Genomic DNA, 21,101 nt, shown 5'->3' with positions numbered 1-21,101 from the left:
CAGGTTATTAGGATGCAGCATAAAGGCAGAAACACTCCACAGGATTCAGGCTTTCTTATTAGAAAAAGTGGTTAAAAATGATCCCAAACCAAAAGGGCTCAGGGTTAACTGCTACTGGCAGAGCGGGAAGACGCATTAGCTACTGCTTGGAGGGAAACGGCGCCGCCCCAAAAGGGTCGAGGTCCAGCGGCTGCGAAGGCACCGCGGGCTGCTGCGGTCCACTGTGAATCACCAGTTCTGTGAAGGGCACCGCCCCGAAATCATCCATGCTCCTGCTTTCGCCGCCACTCCATGACTTCCCGTTGGCGGTGCTCATGTCACCCGTGGCGTCGCTGAGCTGGGGGTACTGGCCGAGGCGGCTGCTGTCTGGAGGGTGGAACGGTTTGGCCCCAAAGAGGTCCAACAGAGCATCGTCCACCGGCAGAGGCGCTGCTTTGTCTTTCCCTTCGGCCATGCTGATGTCCACGCTGATGTTCTCCTTGGAGTCGGAGGTGCTCAGGAACTCGTTGCTGCTCTGAGAATCTCTGCGGCCCACCTTCTTGTGCCTGCGGACCCTCTCTGGGGTGCGGTAGGTCGGCTTGTTGCCCTTGCGTCCTCCGGTCGGGGTGCTGTGGTGCCGCTTGCCGTTGCCGCCCCCCGCCGTCGCCTCCTGCTTGGTTTTTCTCTGGCGTGATGACAGCTTCTGCAGACTGCGTTGCTTCTGCCTCTGCAGGTTTGCCGAATCCTCAAATGGCAACTCGAAGATGTCCTCTGCGCTCCTGGAGGTGGTGGGAGGAGGCTCTGAGGGGCCCGGCTGAAAAGGCGAGAAGCCGAAGACGTCGGTACCTTCGGGAGATACCGGCGGCGTTTGTCCCATGGTGACATCGCTGCCGCTCCTTCCCGACTTGGAAACATTCCGACTGAACGGGGCTTTGGTAAAAACATCAAAGTCGTCGGCGGCCGGGTCTTCCTGGCTGACCTGCCTGAAAGGTGCTTTAGTGAAGATATCAGTGATCTCTGAGGGGCTCGCTGGTGAAGCTCCTCTGACAAAAGGGATGGCGCCAAAAACGTCAGTGTTTCTGGCTCCACTGGGCGACACTGGAGGGGTGACCAGACTGGTCCTAGACCCCCCTAGTGGACTCCTGGAAGCACTGGGATCGGCTACTTTAGCGGCTGCAGGTTTCTTTGAGCGGATTTTAACCTTGTTGGCATCGCAGTCTGAATCTGAGCTGTGTTTGTCCTCGTCCTCCTCTTCCTCAGAGTCCATCAGCAGAGGCCTCTGTCCAAGGTTCTCTGGCTCTGTGTCTTCACCGTGTTCACTGTTCAAGGCCTCCTCTTCCTCCTGCTCTTCATCCTCACTGCTCTTAGGCGAAGGCGGGTCGGACTCGAAGTCGCTGTCGGACTCATCTGCAGGTTTACAGCTGTTCTTGTTTCCTGGTTTGGACTCCTTGACCGACTGCGGGTCCTTGATGGGAGCTGGGATGTTGGAGACGACCTCCACAGGCTGCTCACTGCTCATCACTGCAGGTCCTACAGGGAAAAAACAAACAAACCATAAAATCCTGCATCTCTATTTATCCCAGACCCAGAGGCCTAAACGAAACATTTAAAAGTTAGTTGATTTTAGTTAAGAGGTGAAGACCATACTCGGGTGTAAAACAAGATCACGTTGATTTTCTTCAACATTTAAGGGGAGGCCAGCTTTCTGGTTAATCAAGCACACAAAGCAAATATCTGTCGTTTTATCCATCTATACCATTCATTTTCCATCAGACTTTATCCCAGCTGGGGTCATGAGGGGGGTGCTGGTGCCTATCGCCAGCTGTCTAGGGGCGAGAGGTGGGGTACACCGTGGACAGGTCGACAGTCCATCGCAGGGCAACACAGAGACAAACAGGACAACAACCAGAGGAGAATTTAGAGAACCCAATGAACCTAAAAGTCATGGTTTTGGACTGTGGGAGGAAGCCAGAGTACCCGGAGAGAACCCACACATGCACAGGGAGAACCCTCCCATGTGGGGAGAACATGCAAACTCCATGCAGAAAGACCCCGGGAATTGAACCCAGAGTATATGTTGCTGCAAGGCAACAGTGTTCCCCACTGCCTCACCGTGCAGCTCGGAAACTTTGAGATGTAATATTTTAAATTGTACTTCTGCTTTCGTCTATTATTCTTGTCAGTAATAAAAGATCAGTCAATCATTGTCTCTGCACCATTTACTGGGATGCTGATTGAAAGATTAACTAGAATTTAAAACTATCTTTTCCTCCAAGTACGATGAGCTTTAAAAGCTTATCTAGCCTCTTATCCTGTTTGCATAAGGACAGAAACACAGCAACATCGGATTTTCTAGGCTACAGAATTATATTTCTTTTGTTGCTTTTGATTATTTTTGCCAACACAGACCTATGAAGCAAGTGGCACTTGATAAATGCAAAAAGAGGGACGTGTTGAAGGCAGAGTTACAGCAAATTCATCATTTGAATTGCTGCAGCATCTCTTTAAATAGTCAATTTATTGTATTCCGGATGGAATTGTGTACAGTATTTGAAATATAACCTAACAAGCAAAAATAAGGGTAACAAGTTGATGGAAAAGATTAAAGCCATTTTTCTTTCTTAGATACGCTGCTTGTTTCTAATCCAAACTGTGTGAGAATGTGGGGATCGGGTCTGCGCCAGGAATCGAACCCAGAACCCTATTGCTGCAAGGCAGCAGTGCTACCGACCGCTGAGCAGCCAAAAGCCAGCTACTGTCTGATTTAACAGCAGCCAAATCCAGAGCAAAGGTCCTTTCTTCTAAAGAAAGGATTTCGGAGACCTGAACAGTTATTTTCCTCCTGGGCCCTGGGGCGATGTTTCCGAGACTTTTTCCTTCCACTAAATGTTCCAGTAATACAATAAACAGCCAGCTGGGACCTACTACCCTACCCTACTAATGATCATCTTCAGAACATTTCAAAAGAAAAAAGCCTTTTTATCAGATTTTATCTACATTTACTCCATATTCATTAAAACACCTCAAATAAATCAGAAAGTGATAGATCTAGATACCTAGAGCTGCGCTGACTTATGAGAACAGAGATCTTTTTGTTTCCTTGTGACACTAGCCTGACCTCCCTAATATGCAGCTTTAGTGGACTAAGGATTACTTGACTTTGAAATGATTAGCGCACAAACGGCGACAGTTTGACTCGCGTTGAAGCAGCAGAGGAGCAATATGGTGGAAAAGCTGCTGTGACTCTGATCGCGCAGTGAGATGAACAAGCTTAAAGGCCGAAGGAATAAGATGCTGAGCCTTTTCTAAGATTGACAAAATTACTTTTCACATCAAATCTCCCAGAAAAGATTGACTCTTTAAGTCGGAAAACCTGAAGCCAAAACATTCCTTTAATTCCAGCATTTAATGAAACAAGGAAAAAAAAAAAGAAAAAGAAAAGAACCTTTGTGGGATTTATGTCCAAGACATTTGCATAATGGCAACTAAAAAATTAGCCTAATTAGCGAGTGGAGAGCCTCCAATTGTAGGGAAAGTAAACGCTGCCACAGCGGAGACGCCAAATGATTGTTCCTTATTAGAGGAAGCTCTAAATCAGACGACCCCCCGCTGCGAACATGGAAAAATGGAAAGCTCTCCCCTTCTTTATCCAAACTGGCAGGACGAGGTCCAGAATAGCAGGATATTAGGAAGAGTCGTGCATCTGTTCAGCTCACAGGACCGGTCACAGATTAGAACTTTAATCATGTTCACCTCACCGAGGCTGCAAATGGAAACATCTTTAATCGCACGGAGATGTCAGCCTGACGCAGATTGTGTTCCTATGGAAATAAGCTTGCAGGATTACGAGCCGCGCTGCCGCTTTAAGAGAAACAAATAAGTGGTGAAAATGCGATTGCTCTCTTGTGGGAATAAAGAGGAAAATCTGGTGCAGTGCTTAAAAAAACACCCTGGTGGAGTCAAATGTTAGAAATATTCACGTTAAATTGTTTTTGGATCGACAACTTTAAATGGATTTATGGCGATTTGTTTTGATCAATGCATGTTTAAACAATAATTAGAAATGTCGACATCTGAATAAATATGGTTTTAAAAAGAGGATGTTAAACTACTTCCACATTTTGTCCAAAAACTATGAGAATAAATCTCAAAATCTTCTGAGAATAGATTTGGTATCAATAATAAATAAAATAAAAAACCTGAAACTGCAAATCAACCATTTTAGAGTCAGGGCCTAAAACTGGGTCTGGTATTAAGCTGTGGTGGAAATAAAGTTAGATAAGTTATCGTATATAATCAATAATCTGTATTTAGTCATTCTCAGATACGCTGATGAGGGTCAGGAAGGAAAAAAGTGGTGAAATGTTCTTTTACTTTAACACCTTGACATTAACTCAGAAACCTTTTTTTATTTTATTTTTTACAGAATTTCTGACAAGCATAAACAATAAAGCTAAAGAATATAAATGTTGAAAACTTATAATTATATATATTAAATTTGCAGAAAACGTTAATTTCTCTTTAAACTGGACAATTGAAACTGTAAATCTAAATATTTTTCCTCTAACATAAGGATTTAAATTTAAAATGTAAACAAATTATGTCAAACACTTCCTCTAAAAATAATGTGCACCGTTATGATGCTGTAAACATGTAAAGATGTTTGCTGAGGTCAGCGATCACCTTTAACTTTTTATTCCCGTCATGGTTTCACTTTAAACTTTAAACCGCTTTGAAGAATTCATTTCAAATTCAAAGTTATCCTTTTATCCTCTACTTGCCTGGTGCCCTGCTGAATTATATACCTACCAGCAGCAGGCAGAATAGAGTTAGTTTGGTTTGATCAGGGGTCAGAAGGATCTGCCAAAAAATTTAAACCAGATGCAAGACTAGTTTTTAGCACTGGAGGACAAACTGATGCTCAAGATAAGTTTGCATGTTTACAATTTTAGTTTTCAAAAAAAAAAAAAAAACAAACAAACATTTTAATTAAAATCTGAAATCTTCCTGTGTACTAGCAAAAGAACCAGATGTGAGCAGGAAGCAACATTTTAGTTGATTAGGATGATTTTCTTTCTGATCGATAAAAGAAAACACAGGGAAACTCTGGAAATCGATACCAATAGTTTAGGAAATCCTGATTAAATGATTTTCAGAAATAGTTGCTGGTAGAAAACAGTTTGGGTTTTTAGGTCGGTAAGATAATGATGTAGAATCAGAGTTTCTTTCACCCCTGGCAGTATCACCATGTTTCACTGTGTGTAGAAAGATTCTCATGGTGCATTAAAGTACAGTCTGTAAACTAAACAATCCTTTTTTAATAAAAATAAATCAATAAAAGTTTTTGGACCTCTGATCATTTCTCTATAAATGCAAAGTCCCTTTTGTTGTTTAATAATGACAATATTTACATGTTGAGCTCTTCTAATAACAGGACTACTGTTCTCTCATGAAGATAAACACTTTCAGTCTCTTTTAATCCAGTGTTTAAATCCGATTTACCTGCTGAGGAGGAAATCGAAGGGTTTGACCCCCAACCCTAAGTAGATGTGGTTGAAATGTGTCAGAAAAGCTGGTAGTGAACTGGGAACCTCTGAAGGTTCAGGGCCCTACAGCAGATCGGTGGACTGGTTCTGTTCTAGTCTATCATGGTGGGAATGAAACAGACGACCTTTTTGATTCACAGCTTTCTGCCCTCAGCTAATAAGGGCTGGGCTGCTTTTAAGGTTATGGACTTTAACACATTTCATGTTTGATCCACTTATAGCTGATTGATTGATTCTAAACTACAGGGTCACATCATTTTCTGCACTTTAAGGTCAAATCATTTCCATCCTGCTCAAAAATAAAGCACTATTCACTATTAAAACCAGAGATAATAAATTATCTGCAACTAATTAAAAAAACTTTAATCATGTTATTTTATTAGAAGTCACTGTCGGTAGAAGAAGGTGTCGTTTTTGATAAATTGCCCTTATTAAATTTATATTGATTTATAAAGTGTCCCCCAAATGACACTGAAATACTTTTATCTTCACCTGATTTTAGTTTTTTTCCCTTTTTCCCTAATCATTTTATACTTTAGCAGGTTTATTTAGGTTATGGATGACTTTTCCCCAAACACCAAACAGAGCAGCATGTTATGCTGCTTTAATAAACAAATTGATGTTTTTGTTTTATCAAAGTAAGGAAGATCCCTTTTATTTTCAATAAACATACCAGCATGAGGCTGATCAGTTGTATTTTAAGAGTCGGAGCAAACAGGGATTAGAGCAACGATCTACGAGTATAAGGCGCAATATAAAGTTACCAATAAGAAGCCGTCACAACTAATATTAAATATATGCAAGATTTCAGCTAAAAGCTACTGCTGACACATCAGTTAGATTAACTAACCAATTGTGCTCGATGATATTTCACCTGGAGGCCTCGACTAATTTTACAAAACCTTAAAAAAAGTCCTATTAATTATTTTGTTCTTTATGTGCTTCCTGTGTTCTGTTGCTTTGATTTATTTTTTCAGACATTTTTGTACATTCACTACACATAGTGTTCAAGTCCTGATGCCTTTTTTGTTTGCAACATGTTTGGTTGATGATAAAATCAAGCAAAAAAGGAAAAAAATACTTTGATTGGGTCTCTCAGTTTAAAGAGCCGGACTCCTGATCTTTAGAACTTTTAAATATTTGATGTAATAAATGACTTGGTTTCCTACACTTTTATCAACTACATGCATACAAATTTTAAGATGCAAAAGTTATTTAAATAAAAACTCTAATAAGCAACTATAATAAACCAAGTACAAATACTTAAAATACACAAATTTTAGCGCACATGTTAAAACTAATGTTCTGAATTGTATGTTGCTACAAAACATGTATTTATTTCACTCTATAAGTGTTTTGCATGATTGTTCTTATAGAAACACAGTTTGGAATATCTTTTACCATATCAGGACAAGTGAATGTTTTTGGTAATTTTATTAATCGCAATATTAGGCATGAAAATAATTTTTTTTTTTTTAAATGCAACAGAAGTAATGATGTCTTGTTCTGGCCTCCTACAACACTCTTGGCTTAAAATGTTTAATTTCAAAGTATTTCAATGAGTGCCCTATAAAGGGTTAAGGCAAAAAAATAAAATAACTTCGATCAATGTGTTCTTTTATTAAAGTTGAGTTAAGAGGGTTATGATTAACATTGAGGTTTCTCTTAAATGTGATGGAAAAGTGTTCAAAGCTGCTCAGTAGAGTAGTGGGTCCAAAAACATGACTGATATGAATCTCAAAGTTTGTCTCCGTTTTGCCCTGCACTGGACTGGTGACCTGTCCAGGATGTGCCCCGCCTCTTGCCCCTGGACAGCTGGAGACGGGCACCAGCGCCCCTCGCGACCCCAGCTGTAATAAGTGTGACATAGAATGACTGGATGGAAAAGTGCTCAGTTTCACTAAGAGTGAGACACAGAGGAATAGGTCGGAAAGCTGGTTCAAATAAAGTAAATCTTATAAATGAGTTTACTGACTGTAATAGAAGAGACGGCAAAGCATCTTTTGTTGCACCATGAATGAATCAACCTTAGATACATGCAAAAATAAAGAAGAATCTAAGTTTTCTTTTATTAGTTTCTTTTTTTAAAACCCAGAGACAAAAAGATGGAAAGGCTGAAATGAACCAAAGAAATTAGCAGGTTTTTTGTAAATGTTCACCCAAACCTTTATAAATTTTTTCTAAAAACTGGTGAACCATATTTCATATTTTCAGAACAGTGCAGGAAACCCGACCCAGTTTGTGTTCGGCGTCAGAGTGAACGGCGAGAGCTCAAAGTGAGACAGCCACATCAGGAACATCTTGCTCTTGGTGGAGAGACTTAAAGAAACAACCAGAAGGGAAATTTGATTTGAAATATTTTTTTTTATTGGTCAGAAATACATTCACACTTACAGAATGTTACAGGGGGGAAAAACGATGGCATGACATGTTAGTGACGCTGTATAAACTAAAAACAGACTTTTATAGTTTTAGTCGTCAGTTGGGAGATCTCTAGCTCCTCTGCAGGAAAAATAATAGAGATAAACTGAGAACAACAAAAACAAATACAAAAATGTAAACATGTAACATTATGCTCAGACATCCACTGGGACAAGAATCTGGTTCTGCATGTGCAGTTCATGGCTCTCCTTATCCCTTGTTTTCATTTTTGTTTTTAGGACTCTGAACAAGATGTTTCTGAGTATGGCTGTCTCACTACATGAAGAACGAAAAGAGCAAAAACAAACTGAACTGAGATGAACTGAAGCCGTTCTGAAGCGGGGAACTTACCTTGGTCTAAAACACGGAAAAAAGAGGGAGTGACTGAGCTGCGGCGGGCAAACATGCAGCCTGTCACACACAGACCAACAAGCCATCAGCCAGATGCCACAAACACACAAAAAAATGACCGGAAATGTCGCTTCTCTCTAAAGGTTTGTCTATGGTCTTTATCCAAATTTAGAGAAAAAAGCAAGAGAGTCTTTTTTGGAGCGTCACCTCCGCCGCTGCCTGCTGAGAGGCTGACATCCAGCAGATTTTAATCCTGCTGGGTTAAATGATCTCTTCTTGTTGGACCAATTACATTTTTCAAATCAGACTAGCAAACAATAAAAGAAAAAAGCAAATTAACCAACTTTACAGCATCCCCAACGTGACTTCAAAGAGGTCTTCAAGCCTCTTAAGTGTGCACCATTATGCAAAAGGTTCATTTATGTCATCAAAATGGACTTGATGCTCGTTTATTCAGGATTATTTTAAAGTCTCGCTTTTTTTTTTCTTTTTTTTTTTAGAGAGAAATATCTAAAGTTTGTTTTTTTCCTGTAATTGCAACTATTCACTCATCTTGTTGCAATCATTTTTGAGGCTTTTTTGTTCTTAAAACAGAATATTGAGCTAAAAACAAGCTACCATGTTTTGAATTGATCACTGCGACCTTATAACATTACTTTGAGACGTAAAGTAACCAATTATATTTACATGGATCCAAAAATCATAGCGGAGGCTCCGGCAGCTGGTTTAAATCCAGTGGAGGTTACTGGTACAGATTTACTTCCTGTCTCATCTGATTGGGTTTAAAAAGCATATCGCATTCAAAGTTTGATTTTTCCAAATCAACGATATTAGAAAAATCACATAAAAAGGAATCTGGACAGGTTCAATTGTGGGGAGTTGGTTTGCATAACCTGATAGATTCTTTTTCAAAGCAGTTAAAGCTTAAAAAAAATGTTTCTCTATTTTTTTTTCTACAATATGTAAAGTTATTTGTTGGGATTCTGCTGAAGGAAAATGAGCCTCAACTACCAATCAAACTGATGTTTTCATAACGTGAATATCAAGGAAAAACGAAGTAAAGCAGGAAGCAATGATCAAAACAATGAAGAACTGAAACCTAAAGGAACTGATGGCACAGACACATGAAGCTCAAAGGACTTTTTTTTTCATGCCAGCCAGCAGGAATGAAACCGGAATAAAATCTGTTGGTCTTTTTTTTTTTTTTGAATTGATTCTTTGATCCAGATTTTACTGAAACTTCAGTTCACAAATAAAATGACTCAAGACCACGGAAACATTCCCGCTGACATTCAAGTGCTTACAGGGTTATATTGCATCGCTATCTGGCCTTCTTCTACTCTAAGTGTAACCGCTGAACCTCTGATTCAGCCTCCATGTTGACAGGCAGGAGATGGGAGGGAAATAAAAAAAAAAAAAAAAAAAAACATATCGTAGTTTTTCTAGAGAATGTTTGGGATTGACGGCTTATCTTTAAAAACACTCCATGACTCAGAAACAGCATTTCTATTGACCCTACTAAACCAGAAAATGTTCACATTAAGAAGCAAGAGCAAACAGGCACAGGAGCTTATTGCTGCCGTTAATTATTTGACAACGTCGTCCTGGTTGGCGAGGGGCAAAGGAAAGAACCCACGCCATCTGAGGCTCCAGTTTTAATGGCTGCAGTGTTAAAGGCTGTAGGCGGTCAGCTGTGTTTCAACCCCAATAAAACTTTAGTGTAGTTTCTGTTCTGTAGCGAAGCCGAGAGGAACGCCATCGGTTGGGACGGGCTTGGTACCACAATCCACTCTGTTCTACAGGTGCATCTAAACATCAAAGTGTTGACTAATTACTAAAATGCACATAGATCCAAATCTTATCATTTATCAAAATACCAAAGAAGGGTTTGAGCATAATAATGTAACAGTAGGTCCATGTTCTGGTCTGCATAAACTGATCTGATGGTGAGCCAGCAGTCACAAGGAAGCTAAACCTGCAAAAGGTAAAGGAGCTGATTCCTCATTAGCAGCTGTAGCTCCTTATAGTGAGGTAAAGTTGAGTGGAAGGAGAAACTAGGTTAGACCAGGCTCTTGAAGCTAAGGATTGTAAATATAACCCATATACAGTTTACTTCCAAAAGATAAAGAAAGGATTTTGAACCTAGGAATGTAAAGTTCATGTTCTGGTCTATATAATCATAGAGAAGACTCTCAACTTTATAATTATCACATTTATAATGAATTAAGGCAACAAAGCTCCCAGCTAATGAAAAAGAATTCGCATAAACTACTGAACTTAAGAATTTTCATGGAAAGTTGGGTGGAGGGAAAAACTGTGGCAGGCGCAAAAGTAGATGGTCAAGTGTCAGTGGATGTTTTCAAGAGAAATGTGAGAAAGACCAGAGCCGCAGCACAGGTGAGCTGAAGGGTAGAAACAAACTAACATGAACCACAGGCTGATCATCGCATGCAAAAAGGGAAAATACAGCACAGAACATGGACATTCAATTCATTTAAGTTTTGTTTTAATATTCTAAATGAGTAATAACCTGATTTTTCTGGTTTTTATCATCTGTATCGCAAAAATGACCAGGAAATAAAGCAAATCTGTGGCAAATCTAACTTTTTGGATGTTAAGATGCACCTGAAGTCATAGTTTTACAGACTGCCTGAAGATTCACCAAACCCAGACAAAACTAAAATAAAAAAATAAAACATACATCTGCTAAAAACAACAACAAACAAAAAAACTCTGTTCTGAAACAACATGAGTTTGATTCACATAAAACAAACTGCATTAGAAACCAGTTCAGTGCTGCATAATCCGCTAAATAATGAACCCTTCTGTGGCTCAAGTTTCATCGAGTTACTTCTGTAGTTGGTCCTGGATTAAAGTTTCTCTGCAGACATTAAAGTTTGCTATGAGATGAAAAAATTCTTAATAAAAAAACAAACACAAAAACTAGTTGGCATTTCTTTCTAACCAGAATCATTCAGCCCTTTCAGTGGCAGCCCTGGAACAGGTTTTAACTTCTCATCTTCATATTGTTGTTAGCAAAAACTTTAAGCACATCTGTACCTTTCACTTCTGCACATTTGGAGCAAAGTCAGTTTTTTTTCCCAAACTGCAAAGGAGAGTTCTTTATGAGGAAAATGTGAAGATTTCCTTAAAATAATGTCTTTAAGAGCAGAATAGTGGTAACTAGTGATAAAAGTGATTGGAGATTCCAGCGCCTGTAATTAAAGCATTAACCCCTCCCCTCCTGGTTGGATCTGCACACCGTTACTTGGGAACCGTTTGCACTGGGTTTTGTGGCTCCACAGTACTGGTCGTCATGGCAGAGACTCCTCTAAGACTTGCCTGCGTTGGCCACGAATGGGACTGAGCCGAACAGATCCTCCGGTGGAAGAGCTGTAGACGGCGATGGCTCCGTTTCCACGCCGGCTGTCCTCTCCTCTGGCTTCTCTGTTTGTTCACAAAGAGGAAGATCAGAAGATCATCATCATCAGAAACAGGCACACATAAACAAAAAATTTCTGTTTTTCTTTGCCCCGTTTCCTCTACATTAAAGGCTTTGGGGCAAACTCTGAGAAGAGAGTTAAAAAAAAGATGACTTGCTTGCTCTGAGCAGGTCGAACTCTCTGTCGATCAGCTCCTCCTCCGTTAGTTTGGAGAAGTTGTCCTCTCCAAAAGGGTTCCAGCCCGACATGTCGGGGGGGTGACTGACGGCGCTGCTGCTCTGAGAGGTTGGGGTGATACCATCTGTGGCCAGCAGGGCGTTTCTACTGCTGATGGAAGAAAGTAACAGAAAGTTAACTTCAGCCGACTGAAGGAGGAACTGAGGAGAGAACAGCAATACAGAAAAAATGTAGTCAAAACTAAGTATATTATATAAGGTTTGAAAACAACAGACCAACAGAACTTTTATTATATAGAGACTAACTTTCAAAAATATACTCAGCAGGTTTGGAGGAGCTGTAGAGCTTCACAGGTCAGCTGACAAAAGGCAGGACATTTGCCCTAAACATCCATTTAGAGCAGGAGTCTGCAACCTTTAATATCCAAAAAGCCATTATATTTATTTTCATTAATAAAATATATATATATGTTAATTTCAACATATATATGTGTTGAAATTAACATTTTCCCATTCTCTAGCTTTTTTATCCGCCTCAAGCTTCTTTTCCAAACATGCTGCTTTGCGATCAAGCGGAAGCAGTTCCGCGCAAATATATTGCGACTTAATATATCTGACCAAATAGTTTTTATAAATGTTTTTTTTATTTAAATAAAGCATTTTAAATGCAACAATGATTACATTTAATGAATTTTAATGCCAATTAAGGCCTCAATTTAAAAAAAATAATAATTTAATGACATTTAATGATTTTTAATGAAACTGTGACAAAACAATAAAACATTGTAAATTTGATACAAATAAAGAAGTTTAGCGAGAGGTATATATCATTCGATGATTAGCTTGCTTATTTATTTAAATCCTCCATCTTAAAGGAATCTGAATCAAGGATCTCCAGGAACTGGGATAGAAACAAGGAATTGGAGCTGCAGCAGCTAAAATCATAACAAATGCCCAGACCTAATGATGACCTGGATGCTACCTGCAGATCTGAGCAGGGAAACGGAAATCAACATCATATCAGAACCTAATGGAGAAACATTCATATTTCTCTAATCAAGCATTTTTAATTTCCACGTTACTCTATAGAAAGTTCCTCAATACTCTACAGACCAGGATGTTATACATCCTCCTTTAAAAAAGCACATATTGTGCTTTAAGACTCCTTCTTTGCTCAAAGGATTCTTTCAATTGTATTGATCCTAAAAGAGAGGATTTTTTATTAGACTGAAGATAACTAGAGATTTGTTCTTTTAGTGTCTATAATCCTTAATTAGGAAGAGCCCTATTGCTTCATTTCCAGTCTACAGATATCTGAGGGTTACCTGGGGTTAGTGTATGAGGTTTCAACAGGGGATGGTCCAGATCCCGGTCCAAGTGTAGCTCCGGATCCAGCAGTGGGCGTGGTGGCGTTTAGAGAAGCCAGAGGGATCTGGAACTCAAGAGGGGAAGACATATAGGGAAGAGGCTGCTGAGCGGGAAGCTGCTGCTGCTGATGATGATGATGGTGCTGCTGCTGCTGGACAAAAGCCTGTTGGTACTGGTGCAGCTGTTAGGGAAGGAAGAGGGAGAAGAGGGGGACGGGAATGAAGGACGGACCATTGACTTCATGGTGCATAATGATGATGATGAAATGTGACCCTGCCTATGAAAACCCAGCTAAAGTCATTTTTTGGTGAATCTCAACTTAATGTATAAAACCATTCTACACAATGTTAAGAATGTATTCTGAAAAATTCAGATTGATATCTCTAAAATTCACAGAGTAGGGCCATATCAAAGATTGTGCTGCATACGGGTTCAGAACAACTGACTTTTGAGAAATTCCAATGTAAAGATTTGGAACTCAAACTTCTAAACTAAAAATACTTTCAACACTGATGCATCTTGGAATCACAATTATCCTGGCAGTGTGTCATACACCAAATTCAAGTTTAGATTCTGCTTTTTCAAGTAATATCCAACAGGTGTATATAAAAATGTTCATGTTTAATAAAAATTGATCTATTTAGTATGATGATCATGGCGAAAAAGCATACAAATTACACTAAATTAATGTCTAGGTGGTACCAGATGAAGCTGATTATGTAAGCAGTTGCATAACACAATACCATGATGTTACTATCAGATCATGTAGTCATGTTATTTCATTATTATTATTATTATTATTATATTATTATTATTAGTAGTAGTAGTTGTCAAGTGATTTGATCTTTGCTGTGCTATTCCCACACTTGTAGGGTTGTATTAAGCTGAACATTAAACTGGATTCCACTCAATGACCAAACTGTTGTTTCATTTTTCCCTTTTTTATTCTTCTTCTTGTGTTGTTTACAGGTTTACAGAATCATTTAATTAAGCAGGTGAAAAACCTTTGAAAGAAATGAAACCAAACAAAGCATTTACCATATAGCAAATTGTAATAGTTCTGAGAAATGCAACATTAAATATATTTATGAAAATAGACTATGTTTTTAACTTTAAATTAAGACCATTTAGTTTTTAATTATCATAAAAAATGCATCAAAAAACGTATTAACGCATTTTAACCGAAGCAGATTTATGGAGGTTATTTAACTCCATAGATTACATGAATTCTTAAATAGCAATAATAAATAACCAGTGAGTGATTTTTAGTTTGTTTTAAATATGCATAACATAGACTATGAAATTTCATTTTAACTCTTAGAAGTCTATTTTAATCACACACAGAAGAAAGATGCAAAAATTACCCCGTGCAACAGTTTCACAAACACATTAATTTGGATTGTTCAACCGCAATTTTAAATCACTGGAAAAAAAAGTTACACCAGCATTTTTTCCAACCAAATAAAGCAAGCAAGCAAGACTTACAAGCCAAAATCTTCATGACGTACCGTGTGAGTATTTATAAGCTTAAAACTACAAACAAACATTTCCCACACGTCTCAACGCCTCATCAGCGCGGCGCATACATTCTTTTCACAACAGAAATGCAAGCTTACCGGCTGTCTGTTCAGTCCTTTGCTTCCTTAAAGGAATAGTACACCCAAAACATGATTAGCCTTCATTTTCTACTCACCTCCATGCTGAACAACACTCTGGAGTACTTTTTTGATATCTCAAATGCATCTGGAGATCTGGGAGACTTCTTGCTGTCTGCTGACATTCAAATAATGGAGGTCTATGGCGCCCGAGACAGAAAGGTCCACAAAAGTCCACAAAAACTTGTCAATATTCCTCCATACTGCTCGTCCAATGTAATCCAAGTGTCCTGAGTGGGTAGCATCCAGAATTTACTCGAAACGAAGTCATTTAGAACGTTTTAGAGCCTAAACAGTAGTGTATAGGATTTCCTAATAGCGCCCCCATGCGCGCTCACGATTCTACGGAAGCCGGCAGACCAAACCAGCGCATTCAGCTCGGCAAAGAACTCATGCTCTTCCTCAACACTGAAGTCCTCAGACATTTTTCTTTCGTTGTTTCTTTCTTTGCACAGGTAAACAGCACATTTCTTCTTCCGTAGAATCGTGAGCGCGCATGGGGGCGCTATTAGGAAATCCTATACACTACTGTTTATGCTCTAAAAACATTCTAAATGACTTCGTTTCGAGTAAATTCTGGATGCTACCCACTCAGGACACTTGGATTACATTGGACGAGCAGTATGGAGGAATATTGACACGTTTTTGTGGACTTTTATGGACCTTTCTGTCTCGGGCGCCATGGACCTCCATTATTTGAATGTCAGCAGACAGCAAGAAGCCTCCCAGATCTCCAGATGCATTTGAGATATCAAAAAAGTACTCCAGAGTGTTGTTCAGCATGGAGGTGAGTAGAAAATGAAGGCTAATCATGTTTTGGGTGTACTATTCCTTTAATACACATTTTGCACAGCTTCTTCCACTGCCCGAGTAAACGGGGGCTTTTTATTTTCATGCTGCGATCCTCTGCTTGAACTAGGAAGTTTGTCTCACCTTTTGATTGACTGATTGATTGCACACAGGTAAACTGCGCGCTCACGCTTAAACAGCTGATGTAAACAAAAGGGGCGTTCGCCGCAACAGTAGTAGTCGTAGTAGTAGTAGTAGTAGTAGTAGTAATTTAATAGTATCACATAATGTCACTTTACATTTTGCTCAAGTCATGGAGAGTCATAAGATGGGGTCAGGGGAAACAACGAGCAGAGGAATGGAAGCAGGGAGTAGACAGTGACTGAAACCAAACTAGCGAACTGATTTGACTAACTTGAGGAGTTTTACCACACAAGCTTGTACACTTTTTAATGATAGAAAACACACGTCTTTCGATAGAAATGCAGTGCCTAAACCAAACCACACCCAATTTAACCGTTGTTTGTACACATAAAATAATCCCAAAGATCATAGAAAAAGCAGCGCGAATGCATCAAACTTCCGGAAATTTTTAGCAAAAACAACACGATGTAAGGTTTATAAAATCACAAAATACGCTATTTATCATGTTAGAAATTGACTTTTAAACAAGCCATCCATAAACCTCAGTACTTAATCTATCATTTACAGCAATAATCTCATATAGCACAATTTTGACATTTTTATCAATATGACAGCTTTGACGACCTTTATTGAATAATTAGACGTTGCGACTTTAGCCGGGTTCTCATGGGCGGGGTCACAAATGTTGTTAGAAACCAGTTCTGGTTTTGGAAAGCTGGGGACGTGGTGGGAGGGGGGGACGAAGGAATGAAAGTCAAAGAACAGAAACTGAATACATTCAAAGTTCAACATGCAGGGAGGATCCTGTCAGATAAACGGAGCACCTCAACCTTTCACAGGAATATTGTTCCTTAAATCTTCGGCATGTTTTTTTGCTTTTTAACATTTAGCTCCGACATTATCAGGAGGATAAACCACCCCTCTGAGTTTTTATATGCAGCACAGGTCTAAGATTACAGCGAAAGCCGCCTTTAAATGTTCAGCAGGTATCTGGGGAATAAAAACCCAGAGATGCTCTGCTCCCCTTTCCTGTGAACCGCTTCGTATGTCGGTACAAAACGCCGACGGAAGCGCTCGATTTTCCACCCTCTGTTCCATCCCCTGGTGGCTTCTTTCAGACCAGATTGCTTCTGAAATAAAGCAGATGGTGCGTGTTCGGTGGGAGAGATGGGCTAAAAATTGCGCCGCCCTTACGCCGCACATTTGGGGGACCTGTGTTTGTGTGTTTGGTTTCAGGAGCTGCGTAAATACGAGTTCGCTCAATGTTTGGAGAGACGGAATAGGAAGTTTGAGCGTCTGTTTCTGATGCTGCTTGGCACAGACAGGGGGAGATTTGAGTGAAGGAGGACTTGCTGCCAGTTTTGGGAGCAGAGAAAAGCAAACTCGAGCCATTCTGACATTAAATGAAATATGCAGCTCGGTGATATTTCATGCTGCGCCTCCATGTGTTTCACTGTCATTTGATCAAACTATTTACTGCAGTTTTGGGTGAAATCTGCCCTGAAGTTCTGTCGTGACTTAGATAGAAAGCTTTAATGGGACAAAAAGAGAAGCTCATTCTGATGGGTGTTTATCTCGTATAGGAAGGAGATCACGGATCTTTGCTTTGGCACAACTCACCATGGCAGCATATTGGGCCTGAGCGACTTGCTGCTGATACATGGGCTGCATCATCATCTGCTGCTGCTGCTGGAGCAGAGCCTGCTGGTGCTGAAGCTGCAGGGACTGCTGCACTGCCTGTTGGTACTGACAGATGTTGGACAAACATTTCAGCATCTCTAAGATATCTCTTAAGATAAAAAGTGTGGATCTGTCCGTCATTTCTGCTAAAACTTCTAAATTGAAATCGTGAGTAAAATCATTGCAGTCCATAAAGCATAAAGTTCATATAAAGCCTTTTATTTCCATACATGCAGTAGCTCTGGGAAAACTTCCCACTATATTCCACATCAAAAATTGAGGACAAATTATTACATTTGTTTATGTAAAGAAAGGGAGAGAAAAAACGAAATGAAACTTACTAAAAAAATAAAAAGGTGCAGACATCTGAATCACAAAAGAAACCAGCTTCTGGCACCTGGCAAGAACTTTATAAGCCCATTTTTTGTAAAACGCCCATTTCAAGGAATTTTCCTCTTCAGCATTGATGCAACATTTTTTTTTTTTTTTATAATGGGACAGGTTTATTTCATTGATGTTTAATTTTTCACATTCATCATAAACGCTATTTTCAAAGATTAATTTAACTTTTTGTGATATTCAATCAGAATCAATTTCAACAACTTTTTAATAAGTTAGTCTAGTTTCATCATAGTTTTAGTCCTATGAACTGTTTCTAATTAAGATTTAGTCAAGGGTTGCAACTAACGATTATTTTGCAAATCAATTAATCTGTTTTAATTAGACAATTTTTTTAGATTACTCAATTAATAATCTTATTGCCAACGGTTACTTGAAGAAGATTTTTTACAAAATCAAACCAGGCGAAATTAAACTTTTCCACTTCAGGAGTTCTGGATAGAGCATATTGACGGACAAAAAAAAATCTTTTTATCTTAAATTCAAAATGTTTATATATTTTTTTACAATTTGTTATAATTACTGCTCTAAGTGGGTCGCTCTGACAGCTAAAGGCATGTTATAGAGTCTCTATACTCCAGTTAATGATTAATCGAATGTTAAATTAGTTGATTATTTCAATCATCGATTAATCACGATTAATCCGATTCATTGTTTCAGCCCTAACTTGGTCCCATTTTAGTCAACAAGAATCTGGATTTGACTGGGAAATTAATATGAATATTGCAGTTGACAAAACTAACTTTTTTTTCTCAACATTTAACTTTGTCAGAAGTAACACCAGCGCTGAGATTCAGACGTGAAATCTAGACCAGATTTTTACCTTCAAATAGCCATATAATCATATTGCAGCTGCAAAAAAAAACAAAACAAAATGAAAGCGTGACCTAGATAGAGGGAGGGCTGCCCCCACCAAACTTTCCCCTACTGGGACATAAGCAGCAGTGAGGTTATGATTCCATGTTTGTGGGAGAGCTGGTGTTCAGTTAGGTAAATCAGTAACATATCTGTAGATGCGTTTCAGCCGAGTAAACCTCAGAGTGAGGCAGCTTTATGAAAATGATGAAAGGTTTTTATGAAAAAAAAAAACCTAAACAACAACAAAACAAGCCAGACTGGGCCAGTTTTATGAACCAGCCCTCAGCTGTGTCTCAGGAGGCCCCCTGGTCACTGTAGGTGGGAGGAGACAGAAGGAGTGGAGTTAAAATAGCATCACTGTTTGACAGCGTCTCTCATCCCAAGCATGAAGCTGATGCAGAGCTGGAGAGCTCCTTCAGAGACAGCCTGTTGCACCCCAGGTGCACAAAGGAGCGATATCACAGATGCTTCCTCCCAGCTGCTGTTGACACTTTCTAACCGTCGGTGCTCCAACAGACTCATCTCTGTACATATCTGCTGTTATTGACAGTTTGTCATTCTTTTAAATAGCTTGTTGCTGTTCCTGTGCACCAACATACCTGCACAGTTTTAACATCTTTTAATTAACCTACACAGCAACTACCTTGTTATACTATACAGTAACTTTAAGGCAGGGCTGGGAAATTAATTGTATTTGCATTAAAAACAAAACAATTTTAAAATTACAGAGGCTGTTTAAGTCACGTTACATGTAACAAGACTAAGAGACTGATTTTCTTTTCCATTCCAGCCCTTCAATAGGTGGTAATATATGTTTATAATGGGCTTCCTTCCACAAAACAGAAGCTTCCAGGAGGCATGCAGATATTTGCATGCAAGTTGAAGTGAACTATTTTTCCACACACAGGCTACAGTAAGTCTTGCAAAAATGGACTTTGGACATGGAAGCTTTTAAATAATAAAAATATTGGTATAATATTGCAATATTGGTTGAAAATAATTGCAATTTGAACAATTTTCTGCAAAGTCGTTCAGCGCAAATTAAGGTATGTTTTTTTTCTTCAGCTTTTCTTTAGCTTGTTTGTTTATGTTTGTCTTTCTAAGTGTGAATCTACAACTTTCTATTATCTGTCCCTTTGCTGCTGGTACGCGTGAAACTCCCCACTGATGGGCACGCTCTATCCAACAGTTATTGCCTGAGTCTTGACTAATGTTTATTTATTCTGACCACATAGGATGATAAATTGCTTTTTTTTTTAGAGTCTCTGTTTTTGGTTTACATTGCAAAGCATTTGAGACCCTTAAAGCTTAGTTTTGGAGACACTTTAAGTGCTCCTCCTGCTTAATCAGAAATGTAACAAAAGTCTATAGAGAAAACGACCTATCGTACCCAGATTTTAATGAGGAGCGCACATAACCTGCATGTAAAACATCCACAGCCTTTGCAAAATCAATGAACTTATGGACTGAGTTCACCACAAGGCTATTAGTGTAACACACTCCTATCAGGAAGCATTCAGCCTGAACCATCAGCCTGCATCACATTAATACTATTCTATTACCCTACCACACCTACTGGTACATTTTGCAATGCAAGAAGTAATATTTCTAGAAAACCATCATTGATCTGGTCAGTCAATGATGAACCAATATAGTTTTGAACTCAACATTACCTGCAAGTATTGCAGATGCTGAGCATTAGCATGTTGCTGCTGCACTGCTTGTTGTTGTTGAAGCTGCTGCAGACGCAGGTCCCCAGGCTGCAGCTGCTGCAGGACGCGGTGCTGCTGGCTGCTGGGCGCCGTCTGCACAGTCGGCTGCCCCGATCCAGGAGTGGGAGCTGAACAGACACAAGGACCATTTAATTACTTTGAAACTAAGCAAGGATCTCACATTAATATAAAGAGTTTGATTTAAAAAAAAAAAAAAAAAAAAAAAAAAACATAAAGTTGCATCCTAAAACAAAGCTTACATATGATTACAAGATGCAAACCTACAAGGTCATCAGAGTATTTTTTGTCTGTTTTCTGCAACCAAAGGTATAAAGCTATTAAATGGGGAAATAGTTGGTACAGTAGCAGCCATTCAATATGTCCCTCCCCAGTCCAACGAATGACAGCCCACTTCCCTGCAGCTCCCAGCAAAATCCCATTCAACTTCCTTCCTGCCTTCTCCTGGGCTTGTATATATTGTTTTAATATGACTCCACCCTTTCATGAATTACAGGGTCTGACCAGCAGATGGAGCTTCTCTTTAGATCTTAATGTCCACAAATCATGACAGAAATAATTT

General features: G+C 39.3%; 1 protein-coding gene across 2 annotated transcripts in view; it reads right to left on the bottom strand.

Annotated features, from left to right (window-relative positions):
* Positions 1-21,101, bottom strand: part of bmp2k (BMP2 inducible kinase) — a 76,605-nt gene that overhangs the window by 1,009 nt on the left and 54,495 nt on the right. The window contains exons 11-16 of one of the 2 annotated variants that reach the window (XM_038288129.1): positions 20,483-20,649; positions 17,493-17,618; positions 13,242-13,465; positions 11,898-12,067; positions 11,640-11,744; positions 17-1,509 (exon numbers count right to left, since the gene is read on the bottom strand). In XM_038288129.1, the coding sequence (XP_038144057.1) occupies positions 140-1,509; positions 11,640-11,744; positions 11,898-12,067; positions 13,242-13,465; positions 17,493-17,618; positions 20,483-20,649 (2,162 nt within the window). In that variant the 3' untranslated portion in view covers positions 17-139. The remainder of the gene's footprint in view (positions 1-16; positions 1,510-11,639; positions 11,745-11,897; positions 12,068-13,241; positions 13,466-17,492; positions 17,619-20,482; positions 20,650-21,101) is intronic. The other variant, XM_038288130.1, reaches the window with a different exon arrangement.

Source organism: Cyprinodon tularosa, unplaced genomic scaffold (assembly GCF_016077235.1).
Source record: "Cyprinodon tularosa strain WSP-4 unplaced genomic scaffold, ASM1607723v1 ctg249, whole genome shotgun sequence".
NCBI lineage: Eukaryota > Metazoa > Chordata > Actinopteri > Cyprinodontiformes > Cyprinodontidae > Cyprinodon > Cyprinodon tularosa.
This window is presented reverse-complemented; position numbering and strand designations above follow the sequence as displayed.